Source organism: Prinia subflava, chromosome 4, assembly GCF_021018805.1.
Source record: "Prinia subflava isolate CZ2003 ecotype Zambia chromosome 4, Cam_Psub_1.2, whole genome shotgun sequence".
Taxonomy (NCBI): domain Eukaryota; kingdom Metazoa; phylum Chordata; class Aves; order Passeriformes; family Cisticolidae; genus Prinia; species Prinia subflava.
This window is the reverse complement of record NC_086250.1, coordinates 71335852-71353774: the sequence shown is the minus strand read 5'-3', so window position 1 is coordinate 71353774 and position 17923 is coordinate 71335852. Positions and strand designations below refer to the sequence as shown.

At 47.1% G+C, this 17923-nt stretch overlaps 1 protein-coding gene across 1 annotated transcript in view; it reads left to right on the top strand.

Annotated features, from left to right (window-relative positions):
• The window catches only part of PLXNA4 (plexin A4), a 445535-nt gene that overhangs the window by 375089 nt on the left and 52523 nt on the right, over positions 1-17923 (top strand). The window contains exons 15-20 of the mRNA XM_063397126.1: positions 2027-2163; positions 3848-4015; positions 11006-11099; positions 11885-12124; positions 13046-13192; positions 17433-17667. Coding sequence (XP_063253196.1) covers positions 2027-2163; positions 3848-4015; positions 11006-11099; positions 11885-12124; positions 13046-13192; positions 17433-17667 — 1021 coding nt within the window. The remainder of the gene's footprint in view (positions 1-2026; positions 2164-3847; positions 4016-11005; positions 11100-11884; positions 12125-13045; positions 13193-17432; positions 17668-17923) is intronic.

The following is a 17923-nucleotide window of genomic DNA, read 5'->3' as shown; positions in this document are numbered from 1 at the left end:
AGTGGTGGAATCACTGTCCCTAGAAGTGTTGAAGGTGCTTAGAGAGGTGCTTTAGTGGTGGCCTTGCCCATACTGGGCTAATGCTTGGATTTGCTGATCCTAGGGGTCTTTTCCAAACCCAAAAATTCCATGGTTCTAAGTACAAAACCAGCTTCCAAACCATCAGGTGAAAAACAGTCAGGTTTAAACACAAGAAGTGCCCAGCTCTGACAATAGATCCTTCTAAAGAGCTCTAAGTCTGATTTTCATGTTCTGCCCTCCCTCCAAGAGCTGCATTTTGAATAGGAGCAAAATGGAAAAATGGAAATCCTGCTGCTGTTTTTCAAAATGATTAAACCAGAGGGGCCTGGGAACAGAGGTGTCTCTGTGTGTGAGAGTGGGAGCTGTGGTGTGTGTCAGGTGGTTTTATAAACATGGATTAATGGTCTCCAAAGCTCAATAAGGTGACTGTGTGATGTACCTGCTCGCTCAGAGGAGCTGAGAGCTTCAAGCACTTGTGTCATCATTCTTAAAGAGAGGGGGAAAGAAATAATCTTCATTTAAATGCATATAGTAGCTTTTCACTTGGGACTGAATGGAAAGTTTTTCTATTAAGATGCAAATGAAAGAATAAACTGTAACTCCAAATTTCTCCCTGAATATTGATGTCTCCTCTCTGCATTGTGGTAACAGGGTGATCTGTGCCTTCAGAGCTAGAGTATTTTGTCTTGATTTGGAGAAGAAGGGAGGGTAGCAGGGTGAGAAAAAGAGTTTTGAGATTTGGGGCCTCTAAAGGAATTGTGCCCCTTTTTTGATATATTAACACAACGCTGTGTTAGGCTGAGAAAAGAGGCTCAGAAAATCATCAGGAAAAGGGAGAAGGTGTTCAAGTGGGCAGTGCTGCTTTTGTGGCTGTGGCATTTCAGAGGACACCTCGACAGGACATGTGTCAGTGCAGGTCTGCTCGAGGCTGCATCAACATCCAGGTCAGATCAGAAAAAGATTTAGGGTTGTGTGTGGGCATTTGGCAGCAGGGCAGGTCCAGGTTGGACATCAGGAGGGATTTCCTCATGGAAAAGGTTGTTGAACATTGGCACTGCACCAGGAGGGGAGGGAGTTCCATCCCTAGAGGAGTTCAAAGAGCAGCTGGATGTGCTCTGTTCTGGCTGTCAAGGTGGGGATCAGTCACAAGTTGGACTCGATGGCCCTGGAGATCTTTTCCAACCTCAGTGATTCTGGGATCCTGTGTGGGAGAGGCAAGAACAACCTCAGATGTTCTGCTGAGCCACAGCTCTCCTGCATCCAGGGGGAATGGCTTCCCACTGCCAGAGGGCAGGATTAGATGAAATATTGGGAAGGGATTGCTCCCTGTGAGGGTGGTGAGGACAAAGAAGCTGCGCCTCATTCCTGGAAGTGTCCAGTGCCAGGTTGGACAGGGCTTGGAGCAACCTGGGATGGTGGAATGTGTCCCTGCCCATGGCTGGGGGTGGGACTGGGTGGTCTTTAAGGTTCCTTCCAACCCAAACCATTCTGTGATTTTGAGAATCAATGAGGTTGAGTGATCTTTTCAAAACCAAACGATTTTCATCATTTGTGAGCTCCACAGTTGGAGGTGGAGGTATCCCATTAAGATCCAGTCAAACCAGTTCACTGCCTGAGTTATCCTGCAGAGCTGGGGTTGTGTGACATCAAAAGGACCCCTGAGCTGTGCCAAAGAAGCCACAGAGATGAGAGGTTGTGACCCAAGGTGCTCCAGGCATGAACCTCTCTTTGTAGGAGTATTTCTGAGTGGGTGCAAGGGCAGATCCCATTTTGGAGGGGTGAGAACAGACCGGGCTTGGGTCTGCACTCATCCCACCAAACCTGGCATTCCAACAGAGGGTCCCTGACAGGGCTGGTGTCACCTCAGGTTCCTTTATCAGACATGGCCAGCTTCAGAGGTCCTGATTAATCCTTGGGAGTGCCTCCCTCTCTTCACCACTAACAGGAGAGGGAAGGCCCCTCTGCTCCCCTGCTGTGTTTCCAACACCTTCCTTTGCCTCCACAGACTCTGACCCTCTCTGACCTGAAGCCGAAGCGGGGACCGGTGTCGGGTGGCACCCAGGTGACAATCACAGGCAACAACCTCAACGCTGGCAGCAACGTCATCGTGACCTTTGGGCGACAGCCCTGCCTCTTCTACAGGTACAGATGAGCCCTTCCTGCTGCTCGTGGCTGAGTGTGGAAGATTCAATGCCAGTTAAAGTCAGGAAGCTTCTCCTGCAGCCCTGACACCTTGTCCCTCAAGTGCCTCCTTTGCCTGCGTCCACGTCTGTGCTGCAACAGGACTTGTGCATTCTGCACCATGCACAGCCTCGCTGGCCATGTTTTGGGGAGAGAAAATAGGATTTATTTCATTGTTTTGAGCGGTATTTGATGTGCTTTTTCCCGTGGCCTCTTGTCAAATTTCAGTACAATTCTCCACGGTCCCGTGCTCCGCTACTTGCTCTGGGAGTGCGTCATTTAAAAGATTCATTTTCATGTCCCCGCTTTAGTAGAGGTGACAAAGAAAATCTGACAACATCAGTTCGAAGCACTAAACCACCTCCCTTTTATCCCAGAATAGTCTTGCAGTGCTAAGAAATGGATGATTTGCAACATCTCAGCTCTGTGTTGGCTCCTGTTCAATGGCGCTTCAGAGAGGCTTAATGTCAGCGTTACCTGCTGGATGTTCCCTGATCCCTGTGAGAATGAGGCTGGATCCCATTCCCAGGGGCTCCCGCAGCTCAGAACCACCCAGGGCAACACATTTTGCTGCCAGCAGCGATGGGGGCTGAAGATGAAGTTGGCACGTTTCTCCTAAATATGTCCTTGGCAGAGGAAGCGCTCATTGACAGGAGACCTGGGAGCACTGCCCTGGGGCGATGCCCTTCCCTCTCCTGGCTGTAGGGACCCTCTTTAGCAGCCTGTCATGACTGTGGAGCGATCCAGCATCCGAAATTCGGCAGGGTGAAGTCACAGCCTGTGATTTGAAATGCCAGCTGGGAGCCACAGCTGCTTGGAGATGCTCACTGAAGACTGGGGAATTTTAGGAGGATTGAGCGCTGTCTTTTGGGGGGATTTAGAGGGCACCTGGAGGGTGCACTCATTGAAGGTGGCTTATCCCCCCCATTTTAGGGGTTTGAGATGATGCTGCATCACAAATCACAGGACTGGGAAGACTGAGAATGCTTGGTACCTGGATTTTTGACTCATTTTGAAAGGAATGCAGACCTGGAGTTGGTTTTGAGCCCTGCCAAAAAGGAAAGGTTTATGCAGAATCCTCTTTAAATATAATCATAAAATGCTTTCCACTGTATTAGTACTTCCAGAAGTCCAAGACACGCTGCAAACTGCACTTAAACAAGACTTACAGTCCTAACGCAAAGTAAACTTTATGATCCCAGACTGCAAAGCTGAGGTGCAAACACCCCTTTTATGAGCTGCTGCTGCACATGTCTGCAGGCAGGAAGGAAACATCCATCAAATATTTAATCACAGAGAAATACTTCTGGAGAGAGGCCTGGTTTGGACTGCCCTTGGGGTTCACATTTTATTCTGAGTCCTGAGAAATGAGGGCTCTTGTGGTTTTATTTAAACCACTGAAAAGGCAATGTCACTGCTACAGGAACATAAATGATTCACACTGAGTTTCACCTCTTCAGTGCATAGGTTTGGGCCACAGGACATAGGAATAATAGATTATTATTATTATTATTATTATTATTATTATTATTATTATTATTATTGAATATTAATAACAGACTAGAATAAGAATAGTTGGGCTCTTTTTGGCACCGTTTTGCTGCTTGGTAGCACCTGGTTCACATTTAATTTCTCCTCCCCCCAGGAGATCCACCAAGCACATTGTGTGTAACACCACGGCCTCCTACGAGGGCTTTGAGAAGGTGAAGGTGTCCGTGAGGGTGGACAAGGCCAAGATCCATCAGGAGCTGCACTATGAATATGTAGAGGATCCCACCATCCTGAGGATCGAGCCTGAGTGGAGCATCTTCAGGTGGGTGCCCCAGGGGAACCCTCTTCCAATTCCCATGGGTTTTTTTAAAGGAGCACTGCTCTGATCACTTTGCTCCTTGGTGCAGAAAACTGATTTCCAAGCATTGTCTCCACCAAGAATCTGTGCAGAGATATTTCTCAATAGATCCCTCAGGGTGCATTAGAGTGAAACAGCACTGAATGATCAGTGTTTGTAAATATATACATATATATGGGTTTATTTTAGAAAAATTTGGTTGCAGGGGAAAGCAGCTACATAGAGATTTTGGTTGTTACCCTCTCTGGCAATATGAAAATAAAAAAGGCTAAAAGTGTCACATAAGAAAATGCATAAGAAAGAAAAGGAAAGGATGAGAGCAGAAGGACTGCACCACTCACAGGCTCCACAAGACTTGGTCATTGCAATTTTGATGTCACAGAATCACTGGGATGGAAGAGACCTCCAAGATCACAGAGTCCAACCCAGCCCCAACACCTCAACTAAACCAGTGCCACATCCAGTCTTTCTTTAAACACATCCAGGGATGGTGACTCCACCACCTCCCCAGGCAGACAGTTCCAGTACTTTATTATTCTTTCTGGGAAAAACTTTTCCCTAATATCCAACCTGTATTTCCCTTGGCTTGAGACCGTGTCCTCTCGTTGTTGGTTGGTTGAAGTGATGGTCACAGACTGGATCCATCAGATGCCAGTGGGCATCCCAAAGAAAGGATGAAGAAAATCCCCAGAACACAACCTCCATTGGGTTTGTACTCAAGTTCAGGTGGGAACACCCAGCTGGGAGTTTCCCTCTGGATGATGGAAAGCTGTGGATCAGGGACGCCTGGATGATGGAATGTGGTGGATCACGAGTTTTTGACACCTTCTAAGTTGAAACAGCTGCCTCTTGCACCCGCCCAGCTCCATTGTGTCCCATCTGCACCACGAGCACCTTCAGGCTCTGTGTGAATGTCCCTTGGGCAGGGGAGTTATCACAGCTGAGTTCACTGGGTAAGCACAAAGTTCCATCTCCCAGGGCTCTCCTCCTTGTCATCTGCTCCAACACCAGCTGCAGCCTGAGCTGGGCTGTGCTGCCCCTGGCACCTGGGTGGGTGCTTTGCCCATCAGCAGCTTGTCCTGAGTGTTTGAACCACCAGCACCCCAGTGTCTCTTCCAGCGTCACATTCTTCTCCCCAGACCTGGGAGGACTGGACAATAGCATCACATTTATCTTGTCCCAAGTTCCCTCCACACTACAAATTTTGTCTGTAGATGTATTTGGGGAGAGGTGGCTTTGGTGGTCACAGATGAGCAGCTGCCTCCTTGCACTTTGATAAGGTGGGCAAAAGCCTTTCCGTGGTTTTAACAACCTTTAAGCCATGAACCATTTCATCCTCTCACAGTTTGCAAGCTGAATTCCTACCTTTCCCAAAGCCCTCACCAACTTGAAATTCCTACATTTCCCATAGCCTTCAGGGACTTGAAATTCCTACATTTCCCACAGCTTTCATGGACTTGAAATTCCTGCTTTTCCCACAGGCTTCATGGACTTGAAATTCCTGCATTTCCCACAGCCCTCATGGACTTGATGCCTCAGGACTAAGCACTATTTGGCCATGGTGCTGACAGCCCCAGGGCTCTGTCCCAGGATGAAACACAACGGGAGCCCTGCTCCCTGCCCTATCCAGGAGCTTTTCTCCTCGTTAGGGATCCCTTTTTCTCTTCACCCCCTTGATGCTGCTTTGGTGAATTCACAGGGTTCACATGAAGGTGCCTGAGAGCAGCGTTTGCCCTGGTTTTAGAAGGCATCAAAGTGATGCCCAAACTCTCAGAAGCCTGGAGAAATGGCCTCAGGAAGGGAGAAATTGGTCATTAAATGCACTGGTATTTCCTTGAAAAGATACAAAATAAGACATCTTAGTCTCCCCTCATTCATCCACGGCAGCTCTCTGCTTCCCTGTCAAACTGGACTGATTGGAGTCCCTGGGGATTAGGAGCAGGGCTTGTAAATCCCCCCAGTTCAGCTCCCATCCCAAAGATGTTTTCACAAATCAATTAGTGCCTTTAATTACCGCGAGGGAATTTACTGATTTAGCCGGATTGAGCCATTGCACGTTGTGCTTGAAGCTTTAGTTGTCGGGATTTTTCCATTTGGGGCTTTTATTTTCAGTCAGAGCCCAGGTTATCAGTGAAATGAGAAATCACTTCACTCCCTTTTAAAGCAAGCTCAGTGCTGCTAAAAAGGTGCAAGATTGACAGCCCAGGAGAATGAATTCCTGAATATCCCCTGGAAAACTGCAGCACAGGGACCTTCCTCCCTCTGGCCTCAGGTGTGGCTGGGAGGTGAGGAGTTCTCCACAGCCTGCCTGATCAGTGGTTTCTCTGCTGAAGCTGCCAGGCAGAGGTGGAGGAGCAGCCAAGGAGGTGCCTCAGGTGTGTCAGCAAAGTTTTGCCCAGGGTGGAGGTGCAGGGAATCTGTGTGCCATGGCTGGATGGATCCCAAATCCCAGGATAATGGAAATAAGGGTGAGGTGCTCATTTAGGGGGTACTGGATTGTTTGTGGGGTGTGCAGCTGGTAGGATGGATGGCTGGGACTGCACTTGTCTCATCACTCGTGGAATTATTAAGGCTGGAAAAGGCCTCTAAGATAATTGACTCCAATTCTTAACCCAGCACTGACATGTTCACCACCAAAATGTGTCCCCAGGTGACACAATTTGGTAGTGAACATGTAAAACTCTCAGCCGAGTAAAGATATAAAATCCCTTCTAGTTTGACTCAGGAGAGATTATTATATCAGTAATTATGTTATTATTAAATTATATAATAGCAATAAAAATAAATTTTAATGAATAATATAAAGAATCACAGACAAATAAATTATGTCCACAGGTGACACATCCACACAGCTTTTGAACACTTCCATGCAGAATTTTTTTTGGGTACAACCCTTTGTTTTCTTCATCTCAAATCAGGGAGCATCAACCTGAGCATTAACAGATGCCCCATTTTAACCAGACCTACCCCATTTCATCCTCCTTCTTAAGCACTTTTGAGTCCAAGGTGCACAACCCTGGAGAAGATGGAATATCCAGGATTACCACGGGGTTTGGGGTGTCAAGGACAGTTTTAGGTAGGGCAATTTTAAGACAATTTATAACTGTGGGCTGAGTTGTTCCCAGGCAGAGATGATTGACACTAAACCAGCTTTGCAAAACCAGTGAATGAATGCACCAAGCCTGGCTTAAAACTTTCTCAAGGGCTATTTTTCAAGACAATAAAGAAAAGATTACTGCTAATTTACTTCCATAGCCAAAAACACAAAAAAAAAAAGGGGAAAAAAGAGTCATGCTGGGCTGGCAAGTAAATAAAACTCTACAAGGCTCCATTAAAACTTTTGATCTGGGTTTGATTTGAGTTACATCCAGCAATTACCTGAGTCTGCAGGCAGAAAATGATACTCAGGGTCTTTTGGGGCAATAAACAGTTAAATTCTGAGAGCTTTTGGCACCTCTGTTATTTTGCTGGGCAGCAGCAGGTCTCCAGGCTCTGCTCCCACCTGGCTGAGCATCCAGATACAGGCACCAATGCCAGTGGCTGGTGATTTTCAAGGCAAGAAACAGTTTTATTTACTTTATTTTCAATCCAGAGAGGGTTTGGGGGTGATTTTAAGCCTTCAGCAAACAAAAAAAACCTGCTTTACCTTTTTATTTTTCCCATCTCTGTGGTCAGGTGCTGTGGTTGGGTTTATTACCTGTGGTCTGAGCCTGCAAGCTCAGATTCCAACCCAAACAGAGGATTTTTAACATGTGGGTTTAAAACTGTGTGCACAGATTTAGTTGATTAAATAAAAAGATTTGTGTTTATACAGACACACATACTGTAGGTGTGTTCACACATTGGATTTTTGTGGAACACATAAAGCTCTCAGTCGAGTAAAGATATAAAATCCCTTCTAGTTTGACTCAGGAGAGATTAATTATATTAGTAATTATGCTATTGTTAAATTATATAATAATAACAATAAAAATAATATTTTTTATTAATAGTATAAAGGGTCACAGACAAAATTCAGAAGATCCAGGACAGTGGAGAAAGAACAATTTGGTTTATACACTTCTGGGTTTTGAAGAATGGGCTATCCCTGGATGATGTCAGGAATCTTTACAGGGAAGCTGAATTTTGGGGAGAGGGTATTTTTTTTCAGTGAGGCAGGGAAGGGAAGGTCTCTTGTAAGCAGATGTGTGACTTCAGCAGGATTCCTTGGGCAATCAAAAACAACTCATCCAGACCTTACGGAAACAGCAAAATGTGGGCTTGCCCAGTAAAATTTCCCATTAGCAATTTCCCATCAGAGCTGATGATTTCAGAGAGAAAAATCTTGAGATACTCTGCAAAACTCAAGGTGAAATGTTGCTCTAACCATGGCCCAGTCCAGTCCTTCAGTGAAAGACCATGAGGAGCCTCCCAGAGATGTGTCCCAGGAGTATCTGCTGAAAGATGTGGTTGTGCCAATTCTCTTTGGATAAACTTAAATTTGGGTTCATCAGTGTGGGTGCCACTGGAGGGGCTGCAGCAGAGCTCACCCAAACCTGACAGCTTTTCTGTGTATGTTTGCATTCCTTCCTGGCTCTCCAGCTGATTAATAATGGAAGATAAATGAGGAACACTGAAAACAAAGGTCAGAAGCGGGGGAGATTTGTTGCCTTCTTCCTCACGGGGTGTTTATTCTCTGGAGTTTTCTCATTTATAATGCACGTGCTTCACCTTTCCTGTGCGTGCAGCTTTACCTGGAGGCAGGAAAGGGATACTGAACTTTCCTTTCCCAATCCCATTGATTTCCACATGGCCTCCCCTTCCCAGCAGGAAATAAACTTCATCCTGGGCAACTTCCAGAGGGAGGTAGAGGCAGGTGCTGAAACTGCTGAGAGCACTCCTCAGCCTGGGGAACCCTCAGGGATGGGGCTGTCTGCTGATGACATTTCCTCACCCCATCCTGGCTGTGTGAGCCCTGACAGGGGAAGGTTTTGCTTTCTTGGACAACTGTTCTCCTTTCAGCCCTGGATCACTGTCCTGGTTTGAAAGCAAAACCAGTGAGACTCCAAGTCAGAAATACAATTTAATAGAGAGAGAAGAAACAACAAGAAAGGTAAAAATAAAAATAAAAAAAAAAAAAAAATAAAAAAAAAAAAAAATAAAATAAAATAAAATAAAATAAAAATAAAATAAAATAAATGCAATAGTACGAAGGACCACTGACAGAGTCAGAATGCAAACCTGACACCCTGTTGGTCAGGGTGTTGGAAACAGTCTGAAATAAGTCCCCATGGAGTGACAGTTGTGGCTCTGTTGGAGCAGAGATGATCCTCAGGAAAGGGTCCAGTCATCCTCTGGGAATCCAGTGGGAACAGGCTCCCTTGGGGTTTGGGATTGCTGTTTTATCCCATGGAAAGGCTTTGGCTCCTCCCGCTGGGTGGAGCATCTCCCAATGGGATGAGGTGATGTTATCAGTCCTGTGAGAGCCTTCAATGGCCCATTCACAGGGGATGTCCCTGGGAGGAGGATGGGTGCAGGAAGAGATAAGGAGGCCCTGCCTTATCTGGTGTTATCAGGTGTCCATGAACAGAAGGCATCGCCCTCTTCCCCCCCTAGAGTTACAAGAGATAAAGAACAAAATCTCCCAATGGCTTCAACAGATGAAAACAGAACACACATTTTTGGTTACATTTTTCAACCCAAGACATTCGCTCTGCCCCCACCTCGTGCTGTAACAGCAGAGCTCACCCTGTGTAGTGGTTTTAGTTTGCCAGTTTGAGATTTGAGGCTTCTTCCCTCGTCACTAAATGTCAATCAATGCAAAACCAGCACATCCTGAGAGATCAGAGCTGCTTTTTTTGGGAAGGCCAGAGCTGCCTGTGGTGAACCCTTCTCCTTAATGTGGTGTTCAGAGCCAGCCCCATGAAGCCTGGGAATGTCACTTTGCAGTTTCCTTCCTCCTCCCCTTACATTCCCCAAGCCCCACAGCTGCAGCTGGAAGAGGCAGGGGAAAGGAGAGAAGGGTGTTTCTGAGAGCTGTTTCCTCGTGGTGACAGTGACTGCAGGGAGTGAGCAGGGCTCCAGCTACATCTCCCCATAAAAGTGAGAAAATCCACCAGATGCCTGTGGGCTGTGGCTTGTGGGAGTTGGATTTCTCAGGAAATTGGCCTTAGAGCAAGGGGACACAGAGACTGGGAACCTCTGTTTGTCCTGGATCCTGATCTAGCAGATGGAAACCAGGCCAGTGCCTGATGCACACCAAAGCTGAAGACTTTGGCTCAATTTCCTCTGATTGCTGCAGGACTGGGTTCCCTGGTGACACCAAAAGAGTTCAGTGAAGTGACATTGTCATATTCAGGGTGGGGTTTGATAGCAGGTTAGACAGGAGGCTGTAGACCTCAACCCAGAATCCTCAAGAGCTGTGTCCATGGCTGTGAGGGCGTTTTTGCTTTTTGAGCACTGGAGCAGCTCCCCAGGGAATGGGCAGACCCTGAGGCTGCCAGAGCTCCAGGAGTGTTTGGACAGTGCTCTCAGGGATGCAGAGGGTGGGATTTTTGGGGTCTCTCTGCAGGGCCAGGAGCTGGACTGGGTGATCCTTGTGAGTTCCAGTTCAGGGTATTTTACAATTCTGTGACTGATTGAGGTGATAGAGGGGACACAGCCTGTGGACCATTTTAAAGACCCTGTGTTAGATCTCCACTGTTCTTCTCATCCCCAAAGTTTGTGATTGCTGAATCCTGACAATGAGAACTACCCAGAGGCTGCCTGACATGGCAGTTTTAGCAATCATTTGTCTTTACTTATTTCTCCCTTTATGAATGAAAGAAAAATCATTTGTTTTGTTCTTCCTTCCCTCTCTACGGGACTGCCAGACGTGGTCAGACATTTTGCAACCAACATTTAGGAACACAGATCACCCATTCCCGGTGTGATGAGTTCTGGGTTCGTTCTTTAATCCCATTTCTTGTTCTGCAGTGGCAACACTCCCATTGCCGTGTGGGGAACTCACCTGGACCTCATCCAGAACCCTCAGATCCGGGCAAAGCACGGCGGGAAGGAGCACGTCAATGTGAGTGTGCCTGCAGAGTGGGGAGGGGACGTGCCATGCTGGGGACAGGGGCTGGCTGGCACCTCTGGAGCCTGAAATCTCCTACTGCAGCCCAAAAAAGAGGGCACAGCTCATCTCCAAAAATACTATCTCATCCCTGAAAGACACACACATAAAAAAAATTGATTTTGGCAGGGCTGGAACCAAACTTCAGGGTCTTCTGGGACCTTCATCTTTGTCTTTGCTTCTCCAGCTTGCTGGGATTCATTTCAGGTAACCTGATATCCAAGCTGGAATCCCGAGCACAACTGAGCATGCACTGCACAAACACTTCTGGAAAAACAACCAGAGTGTGAGACCTAATTGCAAGGTGGTAGTGAGGTTTTGACTAATCTGTGCTGTGCGAAAAATTAGGGAAGAAACTTCTATTTCCAGAAAGAAACAAAGTCAGGCAAAGATGCTGATGTTGCAGCAGAGGCTGAGCTCTCTCAAGAGGCACAGGAGGCCCTGTTGAAGTGCAAAACTGCTCCTCACACCTGCCTCAACAAGGCTTTCCCAATCCCTGCCCAGCCTTCATTGTGTGGTGGGAAGGTTTGGAAGCAGTGAAGCACAAACCTGTCCCAGGATAACCATGGGGGGGGTCTCATGGGCCATCTGCCCATCAGGGAGGATGGGAGCATTTCCCATAAACATTCCTTGTTTTGTGTTTCTTTCCCCAGAACTGTGAGGTGCAGAACAGCACAGAGATGATCTACCAGGCTCTGTATTTCCTATAAACACTCCTTGTTTTGTGTTTCTTTTCCCAGAACTGTGAGGTGCAGAACAGCACAGAGATGACCTGCCAGGCCCCAGCTCTGGCTGTGGACCCCAATCACCAGTCTGAGCTCGCTGAGCGCCCGGAGGAGTTTGGCTTCATCCTTGACAATGTGCAGTCCCTGCTGATCCTCAACAAAACCAACTTCACCTACTACCCCAACCCCATCTTCGAAGTTTTCAATCCCTCAGGGATCCTGGAGCTGAAGCCTGGAAGTCCCATCATCCTGAAGGTGAGATGGGGACTGAGGACTGGATGAGGAAGGACAAACAAATTCTGCCTCTTGCCTCTCTGTGCCATAAATCATCCTGATTGCACCCCAGAAATTGCCTCCATTCCTTTCCCCTTATGGAACCATCAGCAAACACCAAGCACTGCCCACACCCATAACTAAAAATTATAAATTCCTGCTTGCAGCCTAAATTTGTACCCACTGCTGCTCACCAGAGAACTTCTACCTTTGCAATGTGGCTGAGAGTGAAATACTCATCTCTGTTTCCTTTCTTGTACATTCAGGACCTTCCTCTCACCCTTGTTTAAACCCAAAGCAGTCCTTTGCCATTTCTGTAAACTTCGCAGCAATGCAGAGAAGGAATTTTATGATGTAGCATTTCTGTATCACTATTTTTACATGCTGAATATGCAAAGAAATTATTTTACCTGCAGATGCTTTTTGCGTGTTTGGAAAAGGATCTGACTTACTTGCCTGACAATGTTTAGTGAGGGTTTTATTGTGCAGGGCTTAGGTGGAACATTTCTCATTCAGCTGCAGCGAGGGAGGAGCAGGACAGGCCTTTGTGACTGCTTGGAGTCTGTAACCACTCATGCTGCTCTCTGCATGAGTTCCTAAATTGGCTTTTCCTCTCTATGTGAGCAAATGGTGAACTACAAATGTCATAATAGACTCATATTTAGGTTGGAAAGGACCTTAAAGACCATTTCATTCCAACCCCCTGCCATGGGCAGGGACACTTCCCACCAGACCAGGCTGCTCCAAGGCCTGTCCATCCTGGAGCAGTGTCAGGGATCAGCCACCCACACTTATCAAATGCAGTACCAACACTTGTACCCCAGGAATGAACCAGAGGGGGGAAAAAGCTCTTTCCTGGTGCTGACTTGGTTACTTTGGGGTGTGATGCTCCTCTCTGTGCAGGGCAGGAATCTGATCCCCCCGGTGGCAGGAGGCAATGCCAAGCTGAACTACACCGTGCTGGTGGGCGAGAAGCCCTGTGCAGTGACCGTGTCAGACGTGCAGCTCCTCTGTGAGTCCCCAAACCTCATTGGGAGGCACAAGGTGATGGTAAGTGATGCCTGGCCCTCAGCCTCTGCTCCTTTGGTGGCTTGGGAGGGCACAGCAGGGCTGAAGGGCTGGCAGAGGGCTCCAAGGGGTTTGCATCACTGTTTGCCTTCGCAGAAACATCAGGGTCCCTTTTTTGGTATAATATTCTCATCGTAGCTTGGAGAAGTAGAACAGGGGAAGAGTCACCTGGAGATCTTTGTGAGACAGTGAGACACCTTTCATGATCAAACCCCAATAGGAGAGTTTGCCTCTCTTCTGTTTTGGTATGGGCTGTATGAACCCATGTTCACTTGAGATCACATGTAACATATCCCTACATGAAATTGTTAAATTCAGCACAGTTCCCACCACTGTGTTGACAGGACAGTGACTAAAATTTGCCTTTCTGTAGGAGAGGAAAAAAAAAAGCAGGATGTGGACAATAGTGTGACTGGAGTTTGGAGTTTTGACTTCTATAAAGCTTAGTGTGCTCCTACAAATCCTTCCTGGAACCTGTGAAGAATGGACCTGCTGATTACATCAGAGGGAGCTTCTCCTCCTCTCACCGCTTATTTATTTACTCCTTTTATTTACTTTCAATAATTTGAATTCCTTGATCTTGGTGCTTGATAAACATCATATCAGCAAACACCCTGGAGTTGTACCCAGCTGTGGGTGGGAACAACAGAAGCTGACAACTGACCTCAGTGTTTCTCATTCCTTGTGAACAACTGATTTTCTACTGCAACCCTCAAAGCTGTATCTGTCACCTATTTATTTATTTTAGTGCAATGAGACTCAGAAAGTTTGATCTTTAAAAAGATTTTTTTCTGGGAACTTTTAGGAAGCAGAGTTCATGATGACCATTTTGGGTCTTGTTTGTGGCTGCTGCTGGGATCCCTGGTAGTGGCTACTTAACTTCTCTGTGCCAGAGTTTGTCATCTGGAAAATAGAGGTAATAATCCTTTCCAGCCATGCAAACACACCGTGACTCTCGATTCATTGCAAAGCACATTAAGGCTCTCCAAGAGGAGCAATAATGAAGTGAGAGATTTTCTCTGTGTGAAAACTGAAGCTTTTGAGCACAGCAATAAATGTTCCCTGTCATTTTCATGGATATGATTAAACATATGGTTAGTCAGAGACGGACACAGCCAACCCTGGGGTGACAAAACTCAAAGCCAGGTGAGCAATAATCAACCCCTGGGGATCCAGGACGATGGACATCTGGCCAGGCTGTACTAATTGGGAAGACTCCCCTGCTGCTGCAGCTTGGGACAAGCTAAGTGAAGCCAAAGATTAAAAAACAATCCTCTTTTGAGGATGCTGGTCAAACAAGGGATACTGCTGGGAAACTGGGAACAGGATGGAGATGCTGAAGGATGAACTTTGCATCTGGAACTAGGGCTGGAAAATGTCTCCTCCAGCATGGCACAGCATCTCTGCTGCTCAGGCTGGGACCATGTTTCACACAAACATCTCTGTGATGGCCAGGATAACTGATGGTAGTTCCTCCTCCTGATTCTGCCAAAGATTTCCTGTCTGACCTTGAGGAAATTGCTGAACAAACCCTTTCTTGCAAAGTGAGGTGGCCACGAGCTGAGAGGGAGCCATGGGAGTGAATCAACTGGTGCAACACAGAGATTATTTCTAAGTGAAGGAGCAGAGGCAATGACACACGTTGATGTCAACACGCTTTTGATCTGGTTCAGCTGTCTTTTACACAATGACAGAGGTAAGTATCTGAAAAAAACAGCAAAGAAATAAAAGGCCTGGGCGATGGTTAAAAAGAAGATTGACTAAAACTCAGAGGCAAGATTTTTCTAAGGAAAAGGAAAAGACATGTGAGGAAGATCCATGAGTGGATATGCCAGAGAAGGTCTGCAGGGAAGATGTGGAATACATCTGAAGGGTTGCTGGTGTCTGACACAGTCTGGAAAGTACACCAGACTCTGCACAATGAATGGAGAAATGATCAAATGCAGCAGCTGAAGTTCAGGGCGTGATTCATCTCATCCTTGGAGGGATAATTTTATCTGGCCAGGACAAGTTTGCACAAGGAAAAACACTCCTTCAGAATTCCTGAACTCCTACAGGTGGCTGCTGAGACTTTGTTGGGGAAAACCAGGCTCTGACATAGATCCCATTTAGAACACTTAGTGTAATTTAAGACAATTTTATGATTAATAGTCTTTAAAAGTGGCCAGATTGTTGTTTGGTGGGTTCATGGTCAGTCTTCTGGAAGGTAAAAACAGCTTCCTCCATAACCACTTGGTGGATCAAGAAGTGAAGTAGGGCTACACGTGCATATTTTCTTGTGTTTCTTTTTAAAGCTCACAATATCACTGCAGCCTCGTAGACTTTCTTCTTCAAGAGCCAGATTCCCTCAGATCATGGCAGCTTCTCCTGTGGATTGTGAGACCTTCCCAGTGATGAAACCACCTTTAAAGGGGAACACACTGGGCCTAACTTTGAACACCTGCTTTTTTTTGGAGCTTAGATCTCCATTAATGGAGAGAAATGGGAACTTCCACTGAATGAAACGTCTCATCCCGATGTCAAAAGTGTCAGAAGCAGCTCACATAAATCACATCCTGAAAGTGGTTTTTCTCTTTGTTGACTCTGGAATCACGCTGCAGTGTCTGACTCAGTTGTGCACGTGGAATATTTGCTGAGAGAAATCCCACCCATGGAGAAGGGCTGCTCTTCCAGCTTTGAGGATGGATCTGCACTGGGATTTGGGATTGGGCTCGTTTGAGTCTAGTCTGATATTAGTCAGATGGACTCGTCAGGCTGCACGGCTTGGAGAGAAAGAAAATGAAAAAGAATTAATCCATTTATTGATGCACTGACAGAAAGGAAAGCGTGCGAGCTGTGAGAAAGTTTTGTTTTCAAAATCAGGAGGATTTGGGACAGTGGTCCAGGGCAGAAGGGAACAACTTCCAGTGCGTGGATTAGGATGTGATTTGGGCAGTTTGCCTGTTCAGTTGAGCAAGCCACATTCCAGCAACAAACCTCGGGATTTATAAGTGAGGTGGATCTTGTATCTTGAAATAGGTAGGAAATCTCTTTACTGCTGCATCCCCAGCTGCATGTCTGAGGTTCTCTGGACACTGAAAATGCTCTACAAGCCATCAGTGTCATGGCAGCAACTGGTCATCTTGAAACTATTGCTTGAACAGATGAATTTAGGATTAGCTTTGTTTTTCATTGTGGACATTTTGTCTCTCTAGACCCCATCCCAAAATGGCATGAGAGGGCCTTGTGGGTGGAAATCAGCTGTTTTCAGACTTTGTGTCCATGACATAAGAGTTGTAGTTTTGTCTCTTTGACCAGGACCCACTGAGGAGCAGCCTACACCTGATGGTAGAGCAAAACAACCTTCTTTCCTGAGGCTGTAACTGGGACTGGAGTAACTTGTAGGAGATGATAAGCTCACTGAGATTCATGTCTCCAGAAAGGGTTGGGGTGGAGAGTATCTGGGAAAATCCATCAATTCATGATTCTGCTCTGTAGCCTCTTCTGCTGGCTCCAGCTGGGCCAGTTTCTTCCTCCTGCAGCCTAGAGAGGAAACCTGAGTAGGTGCCTGATCTGAGATGTGGGGAGCCCTGGGATTAAGAAGTGTCCAGGCAGGCTGGAGATTAACTGAGAGCCAGTGGGATGCAGGACAAGGCTGAACACCAGGCTGGGGTGTGGGGAGTGACAGATGTGGCTCTGTTGGAGCAGAGATGATCCTCAGGAAAGGGCCCAGTCATCCTCTGGGAATCCAGTGGGAACAGGCTCCCTTGGGGTTTGGGATTGCTGTTTTATCCCATGGAAAGGCTTTGGCTCCTCCCACTGGGTGGAGCATCTCCCAATGGGATGAGGTGATGTTATCAGTCCTGTGAGAGCCTTCAATGGCCCATTCACAGGGGATGTCCCTGGGAGGAGGATGGGTGCAGGAAGAGATAAGGAGGCCCTGCCTTATCTGGTGTTATCAGGTGTCCATGAACAGAAGGCATCGCCCTCTTCCCCCCTGGAGTTACAAGAGATAAAGAACAATATCTCCCAACTGGCTTCAACAGGTGAAAACAGAATACACATTTTTCAACCCAAGACACATTCCAAGTGTTTTTAAGCTGTTCCATATCCAAATGCTTCCCCTCCTGGCTTGGGAGGCAAGGGGACCTCACCCTCCACCCTCAGCCAGGACGACGAGAGCTCCTCCGTGTTCCTGCTTGTTTGACAGTTTCAGTGCAGCTCTCTGCTGCTCTCCCTCCAGGCTCGTGTAGGAGGCATGGAGTTCTCCCCAGGGATGGTGTACATCTCCCCGGACAGCCCTCTCAGCCTGCCAGCCATCGTCAGCATCGCGGTGGCCGGCGGGCTGCTCATCATCTTCATCGTGGCCGTGCTCATCGCCTACAAGCGCAAATCCCGGGAGAGCGACCTCACCCTCAAGCGCCTGCAGATGCAAATGGACAACCTGGAGTCCAGGGTGGCCCTGGAGTGCAAAGAAGGTAGGATGGGGAAGGCAGGACGGTGCTGGGTCGGTGTTGGTAGAAGGGAGGCACAAAACTGAGCCAAAATGCCACAGTGTTGAACTCTGTGGGTGTGGCTCAAGCCTGGGTCTAATCTGACTTTGCCTGTTTTCCCTTAGTCCAGACCTTTTCCGCCCTCTCCTAACTGGATTTGGTAATTCCAAATCCACAGAAAGCCTTGGCACAGGGGAAAGGCTGTGTTGTGGGAAAGGTGACCCTGCTCTCGTCCCATCTT